At 41.6% G+C, this 27591-nt stretch overlaps 2 protein-coding genes across 2 annotated transcripts; both read left to right on the plus strand.

Moving 5' to 3' along the window:
* Window positions 1-774: 774 nt before the first annotated feature.
* On the plus strand, window positions 775-1701 carry LOC125155833 (olfactory receptor 10X1-like). Its single transcript, XM_047841562.1, has one exon. The coding sequence runs from the start codon at window positions 778-780 to the stop codon at window positions 1699-1701; it is 924 nt and encodes a 307-aa protein (XP_047697518.1). The 5' UTR covers window positions 775-777.
* Window positions 1702-19537: 17836 nt separating this feature from the next.
* Window positions 19538-20473, plus strand: LOC125155086 (olfactory receptor 10X1-like). Its single transcript, XM_047839875.1, has one exon. The coding sequence runs from the start codon at window positions 19541-19543 to the stop codon at window positions 20471-20473; it is 933 nt and encodes a 310-aa protein (XP_047695831.1). The 5' UTR covers window positions 19538-19540.
* The last annotated feature ends 7118 nt before the right edge of the window (window positions 20474-27591 follow it).

The following is a 27591-nucleotide window of genomic DNA, read 5'->3' on the forward strand; positions in this document are numbered from 1 at the left end:
CTTTTTGGGAATCTGAGCATGGCAATGAAGGAATGGGAAAATCTCAGCTGCACCTGAACCGAATTTGGGTAAAAAGTCCGTTTTTCAGTACCATCCACATACTCTAATGAATCGCTATTAATCCGGAGGGTCCTGGAGTATCCAATCTTCCCTCTCCTCAGAGTACAGGGAAGGGAGCATGTTTTTTTATTTCTTTCATATACGGGACCTAAATGTCTCCTCCAAGAAGAGTTCATGACTTTGGGCATCCATACGATTATAAGCCATTGTCTACATTTGGTCCCAAAATTACTAACAAACCCACTATGAATCTTTACCCATTGGATATTTACAGACAATATTCTGTGTGCAAGTTGCTTTGTCAGACCCTGACTCTGTCTGTCTATTAGCTACTTGGTAATTGTTTTATGTTCAGAGTCTGATCCAAATCTGGCCGACCTCAAACACCTGAATTTCCTTTATCTAGACATTAATTACAGTATTTTTCCTCTTATGATATTACCAGCCAATAAAGTCTGCTAAAACAATAAACCACGAAGAGTCTTCTGTCACCCACCAAGCGATCAGAAATTGGACCCTTAATAAAAGTATAACAAAAGAACTAAAATTAGGAAAACCCGTGACCTACATACACATGGTGTTTTGCCACACAAATTGAAGAAGCAACTGGTCATCGTAACTCCCTGATCATCTGTCTTATTCACACCACAACCTTCCAAGAATACCGGAGAGTTGAATATTTACTTGTTGTTTCTTTCACGTTTCAGACTTGCCACAATGAAGGCCAACCAGACAGTCCTGAAAGAATTCATTCTTGTGGGCTTCTCCTCGTACCCACACGTGTGGACATTCCTCTTCGTGCTCTTTTTTGGCCTCTACCTTCTCACCCTCACAGGTAACCTGGCCATCCTGGGTCTGACTTGGGCGGACAGATCTCTCCACACCCCTATGTACCTCTTCCTCCGTGCCCTCTCTTTCTCCGAGACCTGCTACACGCTGACCATCATCCCCAAGATGCTGGCAGACCTGCTCACTGAGAAGAGAAGCATTTCAGTCCCGGGGTGTGGCTTGCAGATGTGTTTCTTCCTGGGACTTGGTGGCACTAACTGCATCATCCTCACGCTGATGGGATACGATCGCTTTCTGGCCATCTGCCACCCTCTCCGATACCCACTGCTGATGACTAATGTGGTGTGTGGGCACCTGGTGGTCTCTGCTTGGGCCGGAGGCTTCCTTATCTCTGTGACAGAGACTGCACTGATATTCGGGGGCTCCTTCTGCAACCCCAACCTCATCCACCATTTCTTCTGCCACATGCGGGCCGTGGTGAGGCTGTCCTGTCTAGACAGTGACCTCACTGAACTCGTTGTAACAATGATCTCGGTGTCAGCCTTGACGGGTACCTTCCTGTTTATCGTCATTACTTACGTTTTCATTCTGTCCACTGTCTTCAGGATCCCTTCAGCCGAGGGCAAGCAGAAGGCCTTTTCTACCTGCGCCTCTCATCTCACTGTGGTCATCGTCCACTTTGGCTTCGCGGCTATTGTCTATCTGAAGCCAGAAGACTCGGGAGGAGATGACACACTCATCGCTGTCCCTTACACCGTCATCACCCCTTTCCTCAGCCCCCTCATTTTCAGCCTCAGGAATAGAGACATGAAGAATGCATTCAGAAAGCTGCTGGCAAAGAGGAGTTTCTGAATACATAATCCTGGCTTGTAGGTGCATGATTGTGTGTTCCCTAATGTCAGTAGGCATTTATCTTGCGATGTCAGGAGAAGGCTGGCCATTGACCTTTTACCAGAGGTTGGCATGTAGGAAACCAGAGACTGGGAGCTAAACAATCACAAACATTACTTAGTTTTAAAAAAGTTGTTCAATTACTTCTACTTCTACTGGCTGTTCCTCAAGATAGTACACTTCTGTCAGTCACCCTCCGGGTATCCTGCACCATGGATGGCTTTGGAAGAGCAAGATTGTGGAAGGGAAAAACAACCCTTGTGACCACAACACTAAGAGGTGCTTTAAAATATCTAAAGATTCAACGGTGGAGGAATTTTTCTAAGCAACATTGTCAGACATTGTGCTGTGCCTCCCAGGAGAAAAACATTTCTAATAAGTGATATACTATGTAGAAATCATCAACGGTCTATCGTGCATGTCTGGATTGATGTGTATATTTGGTCAGTTCTATCCCGTAATGATTACAGAAGTTTCTTTTAAACACTGTTCATGACTGTGTTCTTCAAGTGACTGTCTTAGGCTCCCTCTGAATATACAGGATATCTTGAAACGTTGATCCGACAGGCAAACAAGGCAGTGGAGTCTCTCTGAAAGGCAGGGTCCCTGGACGAGGCCTGGAAATAACCCCCACGGTCTTTAAAAGGAAGACATTCAGAGCAAATGTGTAAAAAAAAGCACCTGTCATGATATTGAAGGATTTGACAATGAAAGGTATTTTGGAACAATTTTGGCAGACATATGATGTGCAGTGAAGGAAACCAGATGAACATCGCGTCAAATCCTGGGGATTCTGACTTCTTTCCTCAGTTCTATTGTTAACCCAATTCGTGCTCTCTCCTGTGGGATGTAACCTTTGTGTTGGGGTTTTGTGTACATCCGGTATTTGACAAATGTGGGGACAATGTCTGTTCCCCATCATTTATGGGGAAGTTATTAAGCTAACTGAGATAATGAACAAAAAATATTATGAACACACTGATTATGGTTACCTCTTGCCATGACTCTATGTTCTTCTCTGGGACCATCTTATGCCTCACATACAGGCAGAATATGTCCCCTCTTCAATCTGTGCTCACTGCCTCCATGACAATGTTTCTTCGACTTTGGTTCCACCCTGAGAACTGACTATCCAATCTAGGGAAGTCATAAAGTCTTGTAAACGGATGCCAACAATTTACCCAGTCATGGTGGGCATAGAGAATATGATGAAGTGTAGACTCAAGTTCCTAAACTTGAGTTTGGACCCATTAACTTGCATCTACCCGATATGGTGACTGTGGAGGCATTGCTAGTTGCCTACTTAATATTCACTGTTGAGATAGAAATAAGTACTTGCAGGGGAGCTGGAAAATACCTACAGGTGTAAAAGTCAAGAAACACACTTGTAAATAAGTCATGAATCAAATGACAATCTTGGGAATCCTAGAAAAAATGGTTTGAATTGGAGAAAATGAAAACACTACAAGTCAAAGCTGGTGGGACATAGCGTTTCAGTGTTTACATGGAAATCCACGGCCTCCAAAATGCATATTAGAGAAGTTCACAGGCTGAAAATTAATAACCTAAGCATTCCTGTCAAGAATTCAAAACAGGAATAATAAACGAGCACAAAAAGATTGTAAAGAATAAAATGAATAGATAAGCACAGAATTAATTAAATAATAGTTTGCAGTACAGTGGCTCAAAAAGTCAAAAAGTGGAATGTTGAAAATAATCATAAATCGTCTTGTTCCCTGGTGAGACTGATGAAGAAATTAAGACAGGAAATAGAACTAAACAATGATGGGAATGAAAATTGGGGCATTTCTCAGTTCACACCCACACCTAAAAGATGAGACAATCCTGTGAGTGATTCCATGATCATGGATTTGAGAACTTACACAAAGTTGGAAAATTCCTAGAGAACACATATTAAAGTTGACCTGAGGAAACCAGCCGTTTCATTTTCAAGAAATAGAATTTTAGTTAATATATTCTACATCAACAAGAGGCAAACAAACCTCCAAATCCTTTAAGCTTCACTAGGAGATTTTGGCAATTTTCTAAAGTGGATGTTATGCCAAAAGTGCCCAAAACCTTGCCTGGAATAGAAAAGAGTAAAGACTCCTCAACTCAGTTTTGGGACCAGTACCATTTAGAAACGGGATTTTGACCTCTCACTCAGGAGCATAGACGCAGAACTCGGAGGGCAAACTCAAGTTGGATTTAGTTCAGAGATTCAAGGTTGGCACATTCAAAATAGATCAGTAGAATTAATCACATTATCAAAATAAGGGATATTAATCAAGTAATTATTTTATTGATGAAGAAGAACTTTTGGATAAAGGTAAATATCCACTCAGGGATGAATAAAACCTATTAGCATAATAGGAATCAAAAGAATATTCCTGGGACGCCTGGGTGGCTGGTTAGTTAAGCATCTAACTTTTGATTTTGGCTCATGATCATGATGTCATGATCTCACGGTTCGTGGGGTCTAGCTCCGCATCTGGCTCTGCACTCACGGTGGGGTGCCTGCATGGGATTCTCTCTCTGCCCTTCCTGTTCTCTCTGTCTCTCTCTCTCTCTCTCTCTCTCTCTCTCTCAAAATAAATAAATAAACGTTACAAATATATTTACTTAAACTCATCAGGCGATCAAACTTCCTTTTGTATCTGAGTGCAGTTGACACACTATGTTATATTGGTTTCGGGAGCACAGGCTTGGGATTCAAAAATCCAACTTCTCACTTCGTTGTGAAACATTTAAATGCATCCCCGCTCACTCAGGAAGAAGACAAGAATGGCTTCTCCCATCGTGCCCTTGCTGTCTTATTCCAGACAATCAGTTCAGGAAAATGGATCAAAAGACAGAAGGAGTATACAGGAAGAAACACAGTCATTTCTCATGAACTATAAAGTTTTTTATTTAGAAAATCCAAAACTAATCAGCAGATAAATCATTAGAATTAGCCTTCATTTTAAGGCTAAGGACTTGGTACATAAGCAAATAACCTACATCCCCGTAAATTCACAACAATTGGAATCTGGTTTTCAGAAACCATATCACATTGTGAAGTGCCGAAATATCAAAGTCCTAGAAAAAGTTTGACAAAAGTCATGCAAGAGGTCTCCATGGAAAACTGCAAAGCATTATTAAAATAACCCTAAAAGACCCAGGCAAATGATGAGGTGCTCTTTGTCACGGATTAGAAGACTCCGTGCGGTGCAGATGTCCATTCTCCCCATGCTAACTTAGGTTTCAAAGAAATCCCACTGACAATCCCAACAGTGTCCTTTCTTGCGTGTGAAAACTATAAGGGGTTGTAAAATTACTACGGATTTACAAATAGCCACGACTCTCTTGAAGAATACCGTAACATGATTTGTTTTACCAGATATCAAGTCTCATCATGCAGCCTCAGTGTGAAAGTGGTCCACGTTTCAAAGAGACCAACATGGAGAAGAGAGCCCCAAAGACCCACGCACACATGCGCACTGGGGCATATTTATGATAAATATGGCTTTGCAGAGCGGTTGGAAAACAATAGACTTTTCAAAAACTCACGCTTGAAAAGCTGCATATCCGTAGAGGCAAAAGGAAACCTGTCTCCCGAAACAACAACAGCGGCAAAATCAGTTTCTGGGTATCAAAACCTGACTGTGAAAGGCAGACGATAAACCTTCTAAATGTTGATATGAAAAAAATTGTCTTCACAACATCCTTGGGACATGAGAGATTGTTTAAGCTGGACGTTACAATCTTAACTAAAAATGAGAAGATCGAGTGAATTAAAATTGAGAAATTGTGTTCATTAAAGAAGAATTGGCCAGCAAATGGACAGACAAGTCACATAAAACTGAAAAGAAATCGAAGGAGAAGATTAATGTGCAATTTAAGATAGTGATTACTTTTGGAGGGAGGAGGCTGGGATAGGGAGGGACACACAGAAGGACTAGTCGCTGGCAAACTCTAGTTTGATCTCTTCCTTCATCTGGGTAGGGATTACAAAAGTCTTTGCTTGCAAAAATGTTCTCTGAGCTCTATATTTGTTTGGATGACTTTCTGAATCTGCGTTTTCTTTTAAAAACATACAGACTAAACAAGGAGCTCCATTGATTGAGAGTAAATACCCCCAACACATACAATTGGCAAAAGGCTCATACACAGTGTGTGTAAAAACCATCCCCAAACCAAACAAGATAGTACAGTCCAATCAAAATGGTAACCAGAGGCCTCAGGAACCCTTCTCGTAACCACCCTGTCATTCACGGTAACCTGCAGCAGTTAGGAGGGTCCAAAAGATGAGCGAGATGTGGATATTAGTGTAGCATTAGTACAACTCTTTGCGTTCGAGCAATTTTCCTCGCGCTAATGTTTTATACGTCGAGCTAGAGATTGTAGCATGCATTTTTAATTTCATACATCCTATGTAAAGTTAATATTGAATGATTTCCAGTAAAATATAGAAAAGTTGCAATGACATAGCTCCATTTACTTATCTACCAACACATTGCTATAATTTTTAAACAGGCATATGCCTCTTTAAAGAAATTAAGAGAATACTGATACATGCGTAGGTGATCGTTTCGATTTAACCTCACACTCAGATTCAGGTTTCTTCATCGTCTCCTGTGCATCCAAGTTGCCACGGGTTTCACTTGTCTTCAGCCTTCCCTTACTATTTCCTACACCGCATGCTGGCTAGCAACTCTCTCCATTTTTTTGTCTGACGATTTCTTCATTTTGCCTTCATTTGTGAAACATAGTTTTGCCAGATAAAAACTTCCTCGTCCGCGGGGTACCTTTCTTCGTCTTCCCCTGTGTCACTTTCAGTGTCTCTGTCCTCCCTAGTTTCTGAGGCACATACTGCCCTTAATGACATCGCCTTTTTACTCTATGTAATGTGTCACATTTCCCCCGTCATTTCAGTATTTTCTCGTTGCCTTGGCTTTCATCAGTGTGATCATGAGGTGTCTAGATGTGCTTTTGTGTTTTTCTTACTTGTGATTTGTTGAACATCTTGACTTCGTTGTGGTGTTCCACCAAACCCGGGCAGTTTTCAGCGGCTATCTCTTCAAATATTTTCTTCCTCTGTATCTTTTGGTTTCCTCCCGGTATTCCAAGTATGCAAATGTTGGGCTACTTGATATTGTCTCGAAAATCTCACAGAATTGATTCACTTCCAAATTTCATTTATTTAAGTTCAAGTGAGCGAACATACAGTGTACTAATGTTTTCGGGAGCAGAACCCACTGATTCCTCACTCACATATAACACCCAGTGCTCGTCCCAACAAGTGCCCTCCTTAACGCCCCTCCCCCGTTTGGCCCATCCCCCACCCACCTCCCCTCCAGCAACCCTCAGTTTGTTCTCCCTATTAAAGAGTCTTTTATAGTTTGCCTCCCTCTCTGTTTTTCTCTTATTTTTCCTTTCTTTCCCCTATGCTCATCTATTTTGTTTCTGAAATGTCATATATGAGTGAAAACATACGATATGTGTCTTTCTCCGACTGACTTATTTCAGTAGGATGAAATTGATTAATTTTAAGTCTAGTTGTTTCTTCTTGAGATCGACTGATTTCTACTGATTTATTTTCCAATTCATTGGTCCTGTCTTCTAATATCTTCAAAATGCTGCTGAGCCTTTTTCACAAATATACATATATATATATATATATATATATATATATATGCCAGTAATACATAAAATAAATAATATTTCATGGCAAAGGCTATTTATTCCAAGAATGCAGGACTGATTTAGTATTTGAAAGTATGTTGACTGCATTCACTAAACTAATCAAATAAATGGAAAAAATTAATATACTCATCTCGATATTTGTAAAAATGTACTTGTAAAAATCGATATCCATTGTTGATTTTTAAAAAACTCTGTTTCTATTTAAACCACCCTCCTGCCTCATTGTGAAATATCGAATTCTTTTCTCTAGAATGAGCAATTTGACCACTCTATACATCATCGTTACCAGAGATGCAAACCAGCATGGTAATGGAAGCAAAGGATACAAAAGATGAAATGATTTGAAAAGAATGATGAAACCCTTCATTTGCAGATAACATGACTGAATATCTAAAAAGTCTTACTAAATCTACAGAAGGACTACAAACCTAAGAAGCACATTTAGCAAGTTCTCAGGTCAATTGTTTTTCCTTATATTAGATACAAAAAATAAAAAATTACTTGTTTATAAACAGACAGAGAGAGAGAGAGCAGAGGAAGGGGACAGAGAAAGAGAGAGAGAGAGAGAGAATCATAAGCCGGCTCCAAATTCATTGTGGATCCTGACATGGGGCTTGAGCCCACACCCCTGAGATCGTGATGTGAGCTGAAATCGAGTGTCAGACACTCAACCAACTGAACCAACTAGGTGCCCCAGGAATTACATTTTTAGATGTTAATTTCAATAGCTTCAAAACATAGACAGTTAGGATAAACACTTAAATTCAATTTAGGACAAGATGAGGAAGTATTCTGTACTGAAATGATAAACAGTAATGCAACAGATTAAATAGATTAAATAAATGGACACAATCAATTTTATGGATAAAAATACTCAATATTGTAAAAATTCATCTGTTGGTTCAATGCAACTCAATGAAAAATTGAAACAGGATTTAGAGCACCTGACTGGCTCAGTCGGTTAAGCGTCCGACTCTGGCTTAGGTCATGATCTCACAGTTCGTGAGTTCGAGCCCCGCGTCGGGCTCTCTGCTGACAGCTCGGAGCCTGGAGCCTGCTTCGGATTCTGTGTCTCCCTCTCTCTCTGCCTCTCCCCTGCTTGTGCTCTGTGTCCCTCTGTTTCTCTCCATTTCTCTCTCTCTCAAAAATAAATAAACATTAAAAAAATTGTTTTAGTTCAAACAGGATTTGTGTAGAAATTGGCAAGCGAATTCTAAAGATTTATCTGGCAATGAAAAGATCTATAAACAATCATGAGAGACTGGGATGAATTAAACACCTGGTCTCAAAATCACTATAAAGTAAACAACAGTGAAAACTCTGTGCTGCTAGCAAAAAGGTAGATATAGAGATCAATGAGAAGTATAGAGTCCAGAAATAGTCACATCTGTGTATAGATCCATCGGTTTCCATAAAGTTCCTTGTGCAAATTAATGAGGAAAGGAAAGTCTTTCCAACCGATGGTACTGAAACCACTACATTTCAGTATAAAAAAACTAAACTAAACTAAGCTAAAACCTTAATCCTGACTTCATTCCATAGACACAAATTATCCCAGATGAGGCTGAGATCTAAATGCCTGAAAGTACAGAGCAACTAAGAGAATACACAGGACAATATCTTCATGACCTTGAGAGAGGCAAAGGAACTTTTTAGGCAGCAGACAAAAAGGAACAGACATAAAAAGTTGATCAATCAAACCACAAAAATGAAACTTCTACAACACAAAGAGCAGATGACAGAGCAAAATGGGAGGACAACTTCATGAGAAATGCCAGTCTTTTGAAATTGTTATATTTTTTTCCTTTTTTATATTTTGTAATTGTTAAAACTTCTAAACTTTTTTAAATTTAAAATTTAGTTAACATACAATGCAGTGTCGCCTTCAGGAGTCGAATTCAGTGATGCATCACTTACATACAACAACACTAGGTGCTCATCACAACAAGCGCCCTCCTTAATACTCGTCACCCATCCAGCCCATCTCCCACCCCCTGCCTCCATCAACCTTCAGTTTGTCCTGTATCATTAAGAGTCTCTTTCGGTCTGTTTCCCTCTCTTCTCTTTTCCCCCCATTCCCATAGGTTTATCTGTTTTGTTTCTTAAATTCCATATATGAGTGAAATCAGATGGTATTTGTCTTTCTCTGCTTGACGTGTTTCACTTAGCACAACACTTTCTGGTTCCATCCATGTTGATGCACATGGCAAGATTCCATTCTTTTCTGATGGCTGAGAAAGATTTTATTGTGTATGTATACATCTTCTTTACCCATTCATCAGTCGTTGGAGATGTGGACTCTCTCCATAGTTAGCCTATTTTTGATTATGCTGCTATACACATTGGGATGCATGTTCCCTTTCAAACCTGTATTTTTCTATCCTATCAGTGAATACCCAATAGTGCAGTTGTGAAATTGTAAGGTAGTTCCATTTTTAGTTTCTTGAGGAACCTCCATTGTGTCCTCCAGAGTGGCTGTACCAATTTGCATCCCCACCAAGAGTACAAGAGGATTCTGTTTTCTTCACATCCTTGCCAACACCTATTGCTTCGTGCGTTATTGACTTTAGCCACTCTGACAGGGGTGAGGTGGTATGTCATCGTGGTTTTGATTTCTACTCCCCTGATGACGCGTGATGTTGAGCACTTTTCATGTGTATGTTCGTCATCTAGACTGCATCTTTGGAAAGGTGTCTATTCATGACTTCTGTCCATTTCTTCACTGGATTACTTACAGTTTTGGTGTTGATAAGTTCTTAATAGATTTTGGGTGTGAATCCTTTATCACATATGTAATTTTCTAATATCTTCTCTCATTCCGTAGGCTGCCTCTTAGTTTTGTTGATTGTATCCTTTGCTGTGCAGAAGCTTTATCTTGAGGAAGTCTTTTTTTTTTTAATTTTTTTTTCAACGTTTATTTATTTTGGGGACAGAGAGAGACAGAGCATGAACGGGCGAGGGGCAGAGAGAGAGGGAGACACAGAATTGGAAACAGGCTCCAGGCTCTGAGCCATCAGCCCAGACCCCGACGCGGGGCTCGAACTCACGGACCGCGAGATCGTGACCTGGCTGAAGTCGGATGCTTAACCGACTGCGCCACCCAGGCGCCCCTTGAGGAAGTCTTTATACTTCGTGTTTCCTTTTGTTTCCCTTTCCTTTGGCAACGTGTCTAGTAGGAAGTTGCTCTGGCCAAGGTCAAGGAGGACCTGTGTTCTCCTCTAGGATTTGGATGGTTTCCTGTCTCACATTTAATTCGTTCATCCATTTTGAATTTAGTTTTCTGTATGGGGTAAGAAAGTGGTCCAGTTTCATTCTTCTGCATGTTGCTGTCTAGTTTCCCCAAACCCTCAACAAAGTCGGGAGAGATGGAACCTAACTCGATATCATAAAGGCCATATATGAAAGACTCATGCTAATATGATCCTCAATTGAGGGCGAAATTGAGAGCCTTTCCCCTAGTGTCAGGAAGAAGACTGTGTTGTTCATTCTCACCATTACTATTTAACACAGTACTGGGCGTCTTAATGTCACAGTCATACAAAAAAAAGGAAAAAAAAGGGCGTACAAATTGGCAAGGAAGAAGTGAAACTTTCACCATTTGCAACAAATGGTACTCTGCATGAAAAACCCAAAAAAGACCCCAAACAATTGCTAGAACTGATACATAAATTCAGCAGTGACGGGGTGCCTGGGTGGCGCAGTCGGTTAAGCGTCCGACTTCAGCCAGGTCACGATCTCGCGGTCCGTGAGTTCGAGCCCCGCGTCGGGCTCTGGGCTGATGGCTCAGAGCCTGGAGCCTGTTTCCAATTCTGTGTCTCCCTCTCTCTCTGCCCCTCCCCCATTCATGCTCTGTCTCTCTCTGTCCCAAAAATAAATAAACGTTGAAAAAAAATTTTTTTTTAAAATTCAGCAGTGTCACAGCATGTAAAATGAACGTATAGAAATCTTTGCATTTCTACCCACCAATAATGAAGTAACGGAAAGAGAAATCAAGAAAGCTATCCCATGTATGATTGCATCAAAAACCATGAGATATTTAGGAATGAGCCTAACCAAAAAGATAAAAGATGAGGATGCTGAGAACTATAGAAATCTTAGGAAAGAATTGAAGAAGACACCAAGAAATGGGAGAACATCGATGCTCACAGATTGGAAGAACAAACAATGTGAAATACTACACAAAGCAGTCTACACATTCACTGCAATCCCTATCAAAACAATGCCAGCATTTTTCACAGAGCTAGAGCAAATCATTCTAAACTGTGTAGAGAACCAGAAAAGACCCCGAATAGTCAATGTAACCTTGAAAGAAGAAAACCAAAGCTGGAGGCATACAATTCCGGACTTCAAGCTGTATTACAAAGCTGTGATCCACATGACACTATGGTACTGGCACAAAAGCAGACACACAGGACAACGGAACAGAGTAGAGAGCCCAAGATGGACTCACAACGAGATGGTCAACGAATCCTCAACAAAGCAAGAAATGCCAATTTCTACAAGGCTGAACAGAGACCTAGTGAGCGTATTGCCACACAAAGACGTGTATGAATACGTTGAGATGCTTAATTCGTACTTATGCGTGGAGTTCTTTCCAGAGAATGTTTTGTAAGCCCTGGGAAAGCGATTTGGGGTAACTGCTGAAACGTCGGCGATGTTCTGCTCTCAAGGCCGTGGAACACAATAGCACTGTGAGATCCAGAGTCCCCTGATCTCCCAGGAGCCAGTTAGGGAAGAGGCACACTGTGATTACTTAGCAGTCCTTGAAACTGCACCTCTTCCCTGCACGCTTTCACACAAACACCAGATGTGTGTTTGGTCTATGTCTGGAGGCTCCTTGTGGTTTCTTCCCATGCTTTGACATTCTTTGGTGTTTATACCTGGTGAACATGAAATAGAGACCATGTGCAGTTGGCTGTTATTTGTGTTTCACTGGCAGAGGCAGCCCTGCACATCCACTCAGTCTAAGCGTCTGGGAACGTTTTCTTCAGTGCGCGGCTACACTTTGTAAAACGAGACGCAGCCCAAATGACCGTGAGCATGTGAAAACATACACAAGTTGTGGAATATGCATGCCAAGAACTAAAACCCGGAAGTGAAAGGGAATAAAGGGGAAACAACATGGAAAATCTCAGAGCATTAGGCAAGTGAAAGCAGCCATAAGCAACACCATTCGCACACCATGTCTCCGTTTCTGAATTCAAAGAACAGAAAGTGTTGTAGAAATCACCCCCCTGATGGCCCTTGTGGCTCTGGTTGGACAAGGGCACCAAGGAACTTCCTGAAAGATGGAAAAGTCCCAGGTCTTGAACTCAGTTTGATTAGTTATGAAAATGCAAATTAAACAACACACTTCTGAATAACCAGTGGGTCAGAGGACAACTCAAAAGAGAAACACAAAAATATATATATCTTGCCACAAATGACAATCCCAAACTTTTGAGATGCATCAAAAGCACCTGTAAGAAGAAAATTTATAATGATAAATAACCCTCTTTGAGAAGAAAGATCACAAATACATTGCCTATCTTGACACCCGACAGAACTAGAAAAAGAACGCACTAAACCCAAAGACAGCAGAAGGAAGGAAATAACAAAGATGGGCACGGAAATAAATAAAGACCAGAAAGACAGTAGAGAAGATGGATGGAATTAGCAGCAGGGGTGTTTATTGGTTGGTTGGTGAGTCTTGGAGGGGGTCTGATTACTGTCTCCAGGTTGTGGACTCCAGCAGCTCTAAGACTGGGGGACTTAGGCACCAAGACCCAGGGAACTTGTCACTATATTGTGCTTTGGGCCCCAAAGCCCCGAGCTGCTCTTACCCTTTCCAGCGTTCAGGTGTGTCTTCTTCGGTAATGCCCAGAGTTTTCAACTGTACTAAGTTGGAAGGACGGGGAAGGTCTTTCTACTCTGGGGTCTGACAACTATTGTCCTCAGCTCTGTGTTATCAGAACGTTTCCTGAATCTACCGAGTGAAACCTGTATCTGGGACCTTTTCACAGCTAGGCAAATAGAGGGATAAGCAGATAGATAGCTGTAGCTGAGCCTGCTGCAGGCTCAGAGGCTTTCAGTAAAAATCTACTGGCCAAGGTGATTGAAATCAACAGGGTTTTTATTTTCCCCAAACTTCTGAATACATCAAGCTGGGCAACGTGTTTGCAATTAATAGATAAGCAATCATAACTGATAATCATTTTGTAACAACTGGCAAACCCAATTACGATAAACTTTTCAGAAACTGAAAAAAATGAATGTTAATGATCAACAGTGAATATGTTTTCAAGTCAAATAGCATCCATATCATGTTTTGGGGAAAGTAGAAAAAGGAACTGATAAAATTACACTCCAATGAATTATTACAAATAAGTTTTGATGATAGGCTATTAATGAAATATAACTTAGAAGGAATTCAGAGAATTTAGCTGCACTGCTTTTTAAAGTAATTTTGGGGGGAATAAACTTGATTCTGAGCTGTCTCATTTTTGCAAAAAAATGTTATTCCTTGGTATATGACATAATTTTTAAAGCACCACTCTCATTCAGGGATAATTTTACATTGAAAAATATCACATTTAATCAGAATCCCTCTTAGACACAAAATATGATTTAAAAAATCAACCCAAACACATTTTTGTTGCAAAGAAGTATGCTAAGGACATCAAATAAAAACCGTATTAATAAACAAACAAACAAACAATTTTTGTGCCCATATATCAGAGAAGTACACAGAGAAAAATAAGAATATATTTTAAAATGGAATATGTAAGATAGCAAAACACTATTGCATTTAAATAACATCGAATACTTTTTTTTAAAGCACTACCAGGAACGGAGTGAAAATATCAATATATGCAATATGGAACGTGATATATGGGGTGATTTTAATTTAACAAACCATATACATAAAGAAATGTAAGGAAAGCTCTCAATGTAAAGGGCACTGCCCAGGCCGACTGCAGCGACCGTGGCCAGCGGAAGGAGACGGGCTGGTCATGTCTGTGATGGCTCGGGAGTGAATGCAGGGTGAGCTTCCCCACGCAGAACTGTGTGGTTTCAACCCCTGCAGGCACCCGAGGGCAGAGCCCCTGGTTTCGTATCAGCTTGCCCAGCTGTGTGGCAGAAGGGAAGGGGGGTGAGGGGTAAAGTATAAAAGCTTTCAGAAAACCACAAAGTGGAGTCAGACTGGAATACATTCTGCCAGTATCTCGCGATCTTGATGAATGTAGGCATGACGTAGGTTTTAATATTGGGCGCAATGATTTCCATTTGATTCTTCTTTAAGATTGTTACATATATGCAAGAACTTGCTGGTTTACATGTAAATTAGAATATGTTTGTTGTTCTCTATAAAAAAAAAATTGGGAGGGGATTTTAAAAGGATTGCAATGAGCCCATACATCAAATTGGGGATCAATTTTATTTTTTTCTAGTTTCTTGAGATAGGAATTGAAGTCATTTCATAGAGACCTCTCTTCTCCTCTAAGGTGCTATAAATACCCTTTCAGGATGCTCTAGCTGCAACCCACACATTTGGATATGTTGTCATTTCATTTTGCAACAGTTTACGAACGATTTTCATTTCTACTGACCTCTTCTTTATGAGCACGGACAGCTTCATATTGTTTAACCTCCTTGTGTTTACAGATTTTCCTACCGTCTTTCTGTTCTTGATTTCCAGGTTGAAACTAACATGGTTAGAGAACCAGAATGTCCTCTGCATAATTTCCCTCCCTTTACATTTCTTGCAGTCGAATAGCTTAAAGAGTGCACCTGCTGTGATGAGCAGCCGGTGATGGATGGGTGTGTTTGATCACTGTATTGTACACTTGAACTAAGATAACACTGTATGTTAATGAACTGGAATTAAAATAAAAACTTAAAAACATTCTTGTGGTTTGTCTTGTGGCCCAGGACATGTGTGTGTGTGTGTGTGTGTGTGTGTGTGTGTGCGCGCGCATGTGCGTGATGGAGGACAGGTTACCTACGCCACTGGGCGATGCTGCTGTGGGCAGATGAGGCCTGGCTCCCTGATGTCAGGTGGGCCCTCACACTGCAGGTAGAGCCAGTAGGGTTCCCGCTGCCATTGGCTGTGGGTCTCCCTAAAATGGCCCTGTGTGGCCTCCCCTTTCTTGGTCCCTTGCCAGAGAGAACATCTGTGCTTTTATTTTTTTCGTTTGCCTTTGCCTTTGCTTGTGGACATTTGCTGATTGCAGGTTGCAGAGCTCTCCACACCCCAGCTGGACTTCATGGGGTTTGATAAAAAAGAGATCCTTGGAAACCCTCTGTGGTGGTTTTTTCAAGCGCTGAGACCCCTGGCCAATCCATTCACCATGATTCTTGTTCCAGAGCCCTTTTCTGAGTGTTGAGATGTTTCCACGCTTTTTAGTTGTATTTAGAGGGTGGTGCAGAGAAATGTGAAAGTCCACTTTCCCTGAACGTGAATGCATTCAAGATGCTAAGAAATTAACAAAACGCCTGACTAAATTTTAAAACATTTTATAATTTTTAATTTCCCAACAATAGTCTATGAGTTACAATACTTCCAATCCTTTCCAACACTAGGATACCCAATCTTTTTTTAAAAACACGTTCTAATAGTTGGGTAGTTGAATCAAATTGCCTCCATCATCTTTCCTCCACCAAGGTAAAAATTCTTTTTGAGCACATAACATTCAATATAGTTTTCTGAGTTCCCTCAGAGTACAGTTCTCAAACCTTGAGCCCTTCCTAATTACCAAGGCGGGGTGGGGGGAGCAGGGAGGGAGCTGGTGATGAAAGGCCCAGAATGTGGGGGAGGAGAAAGCATGAGGGATGCAACTAACTCTCTCCCTGCCAAACAAACTGAGGAATTAGCATGGACTAGATAGGACTCTGCAAGCTTTAAATCCCCAGAGATTCCAGGCAGAGTTTTCCTGGTCACATGTTACAAAACAGCCCTGGAACTAATGAGAGAAAATTACAAAGTTGAGTCACAAAGTTCTCCTGCTCCCTCTGATGCAAGAAGAGAGGAATCCCTTAGGGTCCCCTAACCAGAGCCAAACCTCTAGAGCTGAGGACCCACAAGTGCTAATGATAATCAGACAATATCTCCAAACCAGTGGAAGAAAAGGTTCTTAACCGCTGTGATTCAGGGAGTGGTAGAATCAGATCATGGCACGTGTGGAAAACTCTAGGGCCACAGAAAGCTAAGGCTGGCACCAAATCACTTCCCAGCTGGGGAAACTTAGATCCAGAAGGCACAAGGACTTTGCTAAGGTCACTCAACTAGCAGCGATAAAGTTAAAACCACAGGCTCTTAGACAATGGCTTTAATACTAAGTGGATCTCTGTGTCTTCTGAGCGAAGAGCAAAGCAGGCTTCCCATAGTGTGAAGACCATCGTGGAAGAATAGAACCCTAACACTGAATTGGCTTTGGGCGCTGATAACAGACAAAAGGTAGGAAACCCTTGGAGTGATTGGAGGCTGTTTTCCTCATGATTAATTGTCCCTGCACTTTCTCCAAATACCATTTCTCTGCAACTCTGGCAAGGGTTGTGTTGCATTTTTCAGTGGATCCATATTGCAAATTACATTTGATACAACTTGATTTGGGGACAACTTCAGACATAGTCGAGGGTAGAGTGGGGGATAATATTCTCACGCCCCTAAACACATATACACACATTCAAATATGCCAGGAGTAGAGGGAGATTCTGAAATTCACACTCTACTACTGCTGATTCACCAAGCAGGTGTTTAACTCACAAGTAAGGTAAGATTAAGTAAGGAAGGCTGTCTTGGAATATGTATTACTGATTCCTTGCATTTTCAAACTGTTTCTGAATGAAATGATGGATTGGAACACAACCCTCCTGGCTGTTTAGGAGGGGATATGGCATATGGTGTGGAATCAGACCGTCCCGCAATTCGTATGTCAAAGAGCTTCAATTTTGCCCCATGGATCGCAGGTACTAACAACAATCGCTTTGCCAATATTCTCTCCTCTCACCCACTTTGGGGTACTTAGGCAATCTTTTGGTTCCACTATCCATCCAATTGCTCCACTGACAGGGTTCCCGTGGAGACTCTAGAGAATTTGGACACGTGAGTGTGTACAGGGTTCTACTGAGGCAGGAAATCTTCACAATGGCTCAGTGATAACGGAAGGGTGTATGGCCCTAGCATTTCTGAGAAGGGAGACGGTCTTCTGAGACAATCTCGAGTTTTCTCAAGGCTCTTTCAGGGCAAAGTGGAACAACAATCTGCAAGAGTGGGTGGGCATCCCAAGGAGTTTCATGCTCAATTTGGATGCTGAGGAGGTCTGCCTAAAAGGCCTCAGAAGGAAGTCCGAGGGTGAATCAGAATACAGCCTTAGGCAGGAAGGCAAAATAATGCTCTAGACTTCTTTTTTGGAGATAATTACTCAATTATAGAAGGTGAGGTGTGGACACAGGGGGGGAAAACATGCAACAGGAAAGGAGAAAGGGTGGAGGGAAAGATTAGTCACATGTCCGGGGAGGCTGAGGAAGAAGGAAGTCATGTCGGGTCAAAGAGGACTAAAGAATCCAAGAGATCCCTAAGATAGAGTTCACACTGCTGCACCTTTCATCATAAAAGGTTAAAATTATATCATATTTATTTTATTTATATTTCTTTATATGTAAAAATTGTCTAATTATAATTCAGAACATTTTCAAAATAATAGTGATTCAGACCCTTTCCCGACTGCTTCTTCTGTCAGTGACCAGCTGGATTCTGCTGACGGAATGCTTACACTTAGCCTCAACCAAATCTACTTAAGGCTGGAAACACTCGTTGTCTCTAGGCTCAACATTCTGCCCAGTGCCGAATAACAAGGTAAAACAGAAACAGTTTTAGATTCAGCCTCTTTGCGATCACTAACCTATCTGTGCACATGTTGGGAATCATTACCCTCTTAAAATGCTCCATATTAGCACTCGGAGACATACAGAGATCTATGACCATCGACTCTCTACGGAAGGAGAAAACAAAGATAAATGCAACGAATGTACAATTAAATCCAAACAGTTGGCATCTAGCTACAAATATGCCACATTATAGACACAACCCTCTTATTTTTAAAAAGAGAGAAATAATCTCAGCTGCCATACAAATTCCTCGGCTTCTCATCTACGTTGTCAAGAATTGAGCCAATAAACATTACAATTAATTTGACAAAAGTAGAGCTTTCAATGCTAGTTATTAAATATATTAACATGTGTGTGAGGAAACACAATATAATACAAAGCTGAGGGAATGTGTCCAATATATGTCAGAGGTGTATGGGATTACATCAAATGCAGAATATCAAAGAAGTTGTAGAACCTCTAGCATTTATGTTGTTGAGATAGTGGTCTTGGCACAAAGGAATGGGCAAAATCTCACCTCCACCCGCACCGAGCCTGCATGAAGACTCTGTTTGTCCATACGATCCACATACTGTAATGAATCAATATTAATCCAGAGGGTCCTAGAGTATCCGATCTTCCTTCTCCTCAGAGCACAGGGAAGGGAGCCTGTTCTTTATTTCTTTTCGTATACAGGACCTAAATGTCTCCTCCAAGAGGAGTTCATGACTTTGGGCTTCCTTACGATTATAAGCCATTGTCTACATTTGGTCCCCAATTACTAACAAACCAACTATGAATCTTCACCCATTGGATATTTACAGACAATATTTGTGTGGAAGCTGCTTTGTCAGACCTTGACTCTGTCTGTCTATTAGCTACTTGGTAATTGTGTTATGTTCAGAGTCTGATCCAAATCTGGCCGACCTCAAACACCTGAATTTCCTTTATCTAGACATTAATTACAATATTTATCTTCTTATGATATTACCAGCCAATAAAGTCTGCTAAAACAATAAGCCACAAAGAGTCTTCTGTCACCCACCAAGCGATAAGTAATTGCACCCCTAATAAAGGTATAACAAATGAACTAAAAATTAGGAAATCCCGTGACCTACATACACATGGTGTTTTGCCACACAAATTGAAGAAGCAACTGGTCATCGTAACTCCCTGATCATCTGTCTTATTCACACCACAACCTTCCAAGAATACCGGAGAGTTGAATATTTACTTGTTGTTTCTTTCACGTTTCAGACTTGCCACAATGAAGGCCAACCAGACAGTCCTGAAAGAATTCATTCTTGTGGGCTTCTCCTCGTACCCACACGTGCGGACATTCCTCTTCGTGCTCTTTTTTGGCCTCTACCTTCTCACCCTCACAGGTAACCTGGCCATCCTGGGTCTCACTTGGGCGGACAGATCTCTCCACACCCCTATGTACCTCTTCCTCCATGCCCTCTCTTTCTCCGAGACCTGCTACACGCTGACCATCATCCCCAAGATGCTGGCAGACCTGCTCACTGAGAAGAGAAGCATTTCAGTCCCGGGGTGTGGCTTGCAGATGTATTTCTTCCTGGGACTTGGTGGCACTCACTGCATCATCCTCACGCTGATGGGATACGATCGCTTTCTGGCCATCTGCCACCCTCTCCGATACCCACTGCTGATGACCAATGTGGTGTGTGGGCAGCTGGTGGTCTCTGCTTGGGCTGGAGGCTTCCTTATCTCTGTGACAGAGACTGCACTGATATTCGGGGGCTCCTTCTGCAACCCCAACCTCATCCACCATTTCTTCTGCCACATGCAGGCCGTGGTGAGGCTGTCCTGTCTAGACAGCGACCTCACCGAACTCGTTGTAACAATGGTCTCGGTGTCAGCCTTGACGGGTACCTTCCTGCTCATTATCATCACTTACGTTTTCATTCTGTCCACTGTCTTCAGGATCCCTTCAGCCGAGGGCAAGCAGAAGGCCTTTTCTACTTGCGCCTCTCATCTCACTGTGGTCATCGTCCACTTTGGCTTCGCGGCTATTGTCTATCTGAAGCCAGAAGACTCGGGAGGAGATGACACACTCATCGCTGTCCCTTACACCGTCATCACCCCTTTCCTCAGCCCCCTCATTTTCAGCCTCAGGAATAGAGACATGAAGAATGCGTTCAGAAAGCTGCTGGCAAAGAGGAGTTTCTGGAATACATAATCCCGGATTGTAGGTGCATGGTTGTCTGGTCCCTGATGTCAGCAGGCATTTATCGTGTGACGTCAGGAGAAGCCTTTGCCATTGACCTATTACCAGAGGTTGGCACATGGAAAACCAGACACAGTCTGGGAGCTAAACCATCACAAACACTTACTTACTTGTTAAGAAAGTTGTTCAATTACTTCTGCTTCTACTGGCTGTTCCTCAAGATAGTAGCTGTCTACCAGTCGGCCACTGGGCGTCCTGCACAATTAATGGGCATTGGAGGAACAAGATTGTGGAAGGCAAAAACAACCCCTGTGGCCATAACACTAAGAGATGCTTAAAAATATCTAAAGATGCAGGGACAACTGGGTGGCTTAGTTGGTATAGCATCCCACTCTTGGTTTCAGCTCAGGTCATGATCTCATGATTCATGAGTTTGTGCCCAGCATCGGGCTCCATGCTGGCATGTCAGAGCCTGCTTGGGATTACCTCCCCCTCCCTCTCTTCCCCTGTCCCCCTCACTATGTATCCCTTTCTCTCTCAAATAAATAAACATTTGAAAAATATCTAAAGATATAATGGTTAAGGAATTTTTTTAAAACAATGTTGTAAGGCACTGGGCTGTGGCTTCCAGGAGGTAAACCTTTTCTCTGGTCACACCCACCTAAAAGATGAGACACTGCTGTGAGTGATTTCATGATCATGGCTTTGAGAACTTACACAAAGTGGGAAAATTCTTAGAGATCACATATTAAAGCCGACCTGGGGAAACCAGCTGTCTAAATCTCAAGAAAGAGAATTTTAATTAATACATTCTACATTAACAACAGACAAACAAACAAACGAACCTCTGGAAACTTTCAGCTTCACCAGGAGATTCTGCCAAACTTTTAAAGTGGTTGTTACTCCAAATGTACCCAAAACGTTCCCTGGCACAGAAGAGTAAACACCCCCAACTCAGGTTTTGGGCCAATACCATTTAGAAACTGGATTTGGAAATCACACTCAGGAGCATAGACGCAGAACTCGTAAGTAAAACTCAAGGTGGATTCAGTCTAGAAATGCAAGTTTGGCACATTTGAAATAGAGCTGTAGAATTAATCATGTTACCCAAATAAAGGATATTAATCGTGTAATTACTTTAATTGATGAAGAATATTATTGGATAAAATGTAATACCCGTTCAGGAAATGAATTAAAACTTTAGCAAAATAGGAATCAAAAGAAATTTCCTGCGGCGCCTAAGTGGCTTAGTTGTTTCAGTGTCCAGCTCTTGATTTCGGCTCAGGTCATGGTCTCGAGGTTCGAGGGTTCCAGCCCTGTGTCAGGCTCCGTGCTGACCGTGCAGAGCCTTCACGGGTGTCTCTCTCTCCCTGTCTCTCTGCCCCTCCGCTTCTCACTCACTATGTTTCTCTCTCAAATAAATAGTTAAACAAAAAAAAAAAGGGAAAGATCCTTACACTAATCAGGCTCTCAAACTTCTTTTTGTATCTGAGTGCAGTTGCCCCACTATGTTATGTTGGTTTCGGGAGCACAGCGTTGGGATTTGACACCCAAACTTCTCACTTCGTTGTGAAACATTTAAACGCATCCCTCCTCACTCACGAATAAGACAAGAAGGATTCTCCCATTGTGTCTTTGCCATCTTATTCTAGACAGTTCAGTGAAAAAGAAGCAAAAGACAGAAGGTTTATACAAGAAGAACAACAGTCATTTCTCACGAATTATCAAGTTTTCTACGTTAGAAAACCCATAACTAATTTGCAGATCAATCATTAGAATGAACCTTCAATAGGGGACGAAGGACTGGGTACATGAGCAAATAAACTGCATCCCCATAAATTAGCAACAGTCGGAATCTGGTTTTCAAAGAACATGTCACAAAGCCCCTCGCTGCTCTTACCCTTCAGCAGCGTTCAGCTGCTCATACCCTTCGGAATGTCTTGTCTGTAATGCCCAGACTTTTCGGTGGCACTAAGTGGGACGAATGGGGAAGGGCTTTGTACTCTGGGGTCTGACAACTATTGCCGTCAGCTCTGTGTCATCACAACATTTCCTAAATCTACCGAGTGAAACCTGTATCTCGGACCTTTTCACATCTAGGCAAAGAGAGGGATAAACAGATAGACGGCTACAGCGTGCGGCAAGCTCACAGGCTTTCAGTAAAAATCTACTGACCAAGGTAATAGAAATCAGCAGTGTTGTTAATTTCCCCAGACTTCTGAATACATAAAGTCAGGCAGCGTGTTTGTAATTAATAGATAAACAATCACAAACTGATAATCATTGTATAATAACTAGAAAACCCTATGATGTTAAACTTTTCAGAAACTGAAAAAACGAATGTTCATGGTCGACAAGAATATTTATTCGAGTCACATAGAATGCACATCATTGTTTTGGAGGAAGTAGAAAAAGGAACTGATAAAATCATACTTTGATAAATTATTAAAAATAACTTTTGATGATAGATCATTTGGCTATCAAAGAAATATAACTTAGAAGGAATTCAGAGAAGTGAGCAGCTCTGATTTTCTTAAAAAAATTTTTTGGACTAAATTGATCCTGAGCTGTCTCATGTCCCGCTCCCCTCCCCCCAAAAAAGTCATTCACTGATATATAAGGTAATCGGCACCACTTTCATTCAGGGATAATTCTACATTGAATCAGATCTCCTCTTGGACAAAAAACATGTTAAAACCATTTTAAAAAGCAACGAATAAACGTTTGTGTTGCAGAGAAGTATGCTAAGGAGATCAATCAAAGACGTATAAATAAACAAACAAACAAATAAATAAATAAATAGCTTTTGTGCACATATATCAGACAAGGTCACAGAGAAACCTAAGAGTATATTTTAAAAGGGAAGATGTAAGAGGGCAAAACAGTGTTGCATCTAAATTTCATTGAATATTTTTGATATAACCCTGTATGTTAATGAACTAGAATTAAAATAAAATCTTAACAAGAATTCTTGTGGTTTGTGTGGACGCTCCAAATATGATTCTTCTTAGTTGAGTTTTCGGGGAGGTTACTTATGCCCCTACGCCCAGCTGGTGATGCTGTTGTGGGCAGATGAGGCCTGGCTGCTGGGGTGAGGTGGGGGCTGACGCGGCAGGTACAGCCAATAGGGTCCCAGCTGCCATTGGCTGTGGGTCTTCCTACTAAGTCCCTGTTGCGATTTGCCTTTCTTGGTCCCTTGCCAGAGAGAACATCTGTGCGTTTAGTTATTTATTTTTTTATTTTCCTTCCTTTTACGTTTGCCTATGGACATTTGCTGATTGCAGGTTGCAGGGCCTCTCCACGCCCCAGCTGGACTTCATGGAGGATAAAAAGAAATCCTTGGAAACCCACTGTGGTGGTGTTCTTCAAGCGCTGAGACCCCTGGAGAACCCATTTTCCATGATGCCTCCTCCAGAGTCATTTTAGGATTCTTGGGATATTTCCATACTTTTTAGTTGTATTTAGAGGGCGGTGCAGAGAAATGTGATTAGAGGCCACTTTCTCTGAATTCGAATGGATTGAAGATGCTAAGAAATTCACAAAATACTTGGCTAAATTTTAAAACATCGTATAATTTTTACATTCCCAACAATGGTCTATGAGTTCCCCTACTTCCCATCTTCACCAACACTAGGATGGCCAATTTTTTAAAAAAAAATTTCTAAAAGTGGAGTAGTGAAAACAGATTGACTCCATCACCTTTTCCCACCAAGGTACAAATTTGTGGTAAGAAGAGACCATTCCTTGTAATTCTCTGAGTTCCTTCAGAGTACAGTCTTCAAATGTTGTAGGCCCTAAATACCCAGGGGTGGAACTGATGATGAGAGGGCCAGACTGTGAGGGACGGGAAAAACATTAGGGATGCAGTTCAGTCCCCTCCCTGCCAAACAAACTGAGGAATTAGCATGGACTAGATAGGAACTCTGCAAGCTTTAAATCCCCAGAGATTCCAGGCAGAGTTTTCCTGGTCACATGTTACAAAACAGCCCTGGAACTAATGAGAGAAAATGACAAAGTTGAGTCACAAAGTTCTCCTGCTCCCTCTGATGCAAGAAGAGAGGAATCCCTTAGGGTCTCCTAACCAGAGCCAAACCTCTAGAGCTGAGGACCCACAAGTGCTAATGATACTCAGACAATATCTCCAAACCGGTGGAAGAAAAGGTTCTTAACCACTGTGATGAGTGAGTGGTAGAGACACACGGTGGCACGTGTGGCCCAGCCTCACAGCTCATGTGGAAAACTCTAGGGCCACAGGAAGGTGAAGCTTGGGCCAAATCGGGGCCTTTTTCCTCACTTCCCAGCTGGGGAAACTTAGATCCAGAAAGCACAAGGACTTTGCTAAGGTCACTCAACTAGCAGCGATAAAGTTAAAACCACAGGCTCTTAGACAATGGCTTTTATACTAAGTGGATCTCTGTGTCTTCTGAACGAAGAACAAAGCAGGCTTCCCACACTGTGAAGACCATCGTGGAAGAATAGAACCCTAACACTGAATTGGCTTTGGGGCACTGAAAACAGACACAAGGTAGGAAACCCTTTAGTGATTGGAGGCTGTTTTCCTCATGATTAATTGTCCCTGCACTTTCTCCAAATACCATTTCTCTGCAACTCTGGAAAGGGTGTGTATTTCATTTTTCAGTGGATCCATATTGCAAATTACATTTGATACAACTTGATTTGGGGACAACTTCAGACATACTCGAGGGTAGAGTGGGGTATAATATTCTCACGCCCCTAAACACATATACACACATTCAAATATGCCAGGAGTAGAGGGAGATTCTGAAATTCACACTCTACTACAGCTGATTCACCAAGTAAGCGATTAACTCACAAGTAAGGGAAGATTAAGTAAGGAAGGCTGTCTTGGAATGTGTACTACTGATTCCTTGCATTTTCAAAATGTTTCTGAATGAAATGATGGATTGGAACACAACCTCCCTGGCTGTTTAGGAGGGGATATGGCATATGGTGTGGAATCAGACCATCCCGCAATTCGTATGTGTCAAAGAGCTTCAATTTTGCCCCATGGGTCCCAGGTACTAACAACAATCGCTTTGCCAATATTCTCTCCTCTCACCCACTTTGGGGTACTTAGGCAATCTTTTGGTTCCACTATCCGTCTAATTGCTCTACTGACAGAATTCCTGTGGAGAGTCTAGAGAATTTGGAAACGTCACTGTGTACAGTGTTCTACTGAGGCAGGAAATCTTCACAATCGCTCATGATAACGGAAAGGCGTTTGGCACCTAGCATTTCTGAGAGGGAGACGGTCTTCTGAGACAATCTCGAGTTTTCACAAGGCTCTTTCAGGGCAAAGTGGAACAACAATCTGCAAGAGTGGGTGGGCATCCCAAGGAGTTTCATGCTCCATTTGGATGCTGAGGAGGTTTGCCTAAAAGGCCTCAGAAGGAAGTCCGAGGGTGATTCAGAATACAGCCTTAGGCAGGAAGGCAAAATAATGCTCTCGTCTTTTTGGGGATATAATTACTCACTTATGGAAGGTGGGGTGTGGACACGGTGGGGGGGGAACATGAAACAGGAAAGGAGAAAGGATGGAGGGAAGGATTAGTCACATGTCAGGGGAGACTGAGGAAGAAGGAAGTCATGTCAGGGCAAAGAGGACTAAAGAATCAAGAGATCCCAAAGCGAGAGTCCCCATGGCTGCATATTTCATTGTGAAATGTTATAATTTTGCCATTATGTTTATTTTTGTATTTATGCATATTGATTTATATGTTAACACTATTGACTTATAGTTCAGAACTTCTTCAAAAATAATAATAATGATTCAGCCCATTTTCCCACTGCTTCTTCTGTCTGTTGGTGACCAGCTTGACTCTGCTGACGGAATGCTTAATCTTAGCCTCCACCATATCTGCTTAGGACTGGAAAGACTTGTTATCTCCAGGCTCAACATTCTGCCCGATGCCGAATAACAAGGTAAAACAGAAACTGTTTTAGATTCAGCCTCTTTGCGATCCCTAACCTATCCGTGCACGTGTATTGGGAATCATTACCCTCTGAAATTGCTCCATATTAGCGCTCGGAGACATACAGAGATCTGTGACCGTAGACTCTTTACGGGAGGAGAAAAAAAGATAAATTGTAAGAATGTACAATTCAGTCAAAACATTGGCTTCCCACTACAAATATGCCCCTTCCTAGACACAGCTCTCTTCTTGCTAAAAAGAGGGAAATAATCTCAGCTGCCATACACATTCCACAGCTGTCCTACACACTTCTCATCCACGTGGTCATGCATAAAGCCAACCAACATTAGAAGGAAACTAGCAAAACGTAGAGCCCGTCAATGCTAGTTATTAAATATATTGACATGTGGCAGAGGAAACACGATGGATCAACATAATACAAGGCTGAGGGAATGTGTCAAATGCACGGAAAAGCAGCATATTGTAGATTTCAGAGGAGGATGAGATTAAAAGAGATGCAGAATATCAAAGAACCTGTAGAATTCGAGGGCTGACCTTTTTGGGAATCTGAGCATGGCACTGAAGGAATGGGAAAATCTCAGCTGCACCTGCACCGAATTTGGATAAAAAGTCTGTTTATCGGTACCATCCACATACTCTAATGAATCGCTATTAATCCGGAGGGTCCTGGAGTATCCAATCTTCCCTCTCCTCAGAGTACAGGGAAGGGAGCATGTTTTTTATTTCTTTCATATATGGGACCTAAATGTCTCCTCCAAGAAGAGTTCATGACTTTGGCCATCCTTACGATTATAAGCCATTGTCTACATTTGGTCCCAAAATTACTAACAAACCCACTATGAATCTTTACCCATTGGATATTTACAAACAATATTCTGTGTGCAAGTTGCTTTGTCAGACCCTGACTCTGTCTATTAGCTACTTTAATTCTTTTAGTATTCAGAGTCTTCTCCAAATGTAGCACACCTAGGCATGTGAATATCCTTTATCTAGGCATCAATTAGACTATTTTTCCCCTTATGATATTATCAGCCAATAAACTCCTCTTTAAAAATAAACCATAAAAAGTCTTCTGTCAGGCACTAAATGATCAGGAATTAGTCACTGAATAAAGGTATAACAAATGAATTAAAAATTAGAAAATCACATAAGCTACATACACATGGTGTTTTGCCA

The sequence above is a fragment of the Prionailurus viverrinus genome, chromosome F1, assembly GCF_022837055.1.
Source record: "Prionailurus viverrinus isolate Anna chromosome F1, UM_Priviv_1.0, whole genome shotgun sequence".
NCBI classification, from domain to species: domain Eukaryota; kingdom Metazoa; phylum Chordata; class Mammalia; order Carnivora; family Felidae; genus Prionailurus; species Prionailurus viverrinus.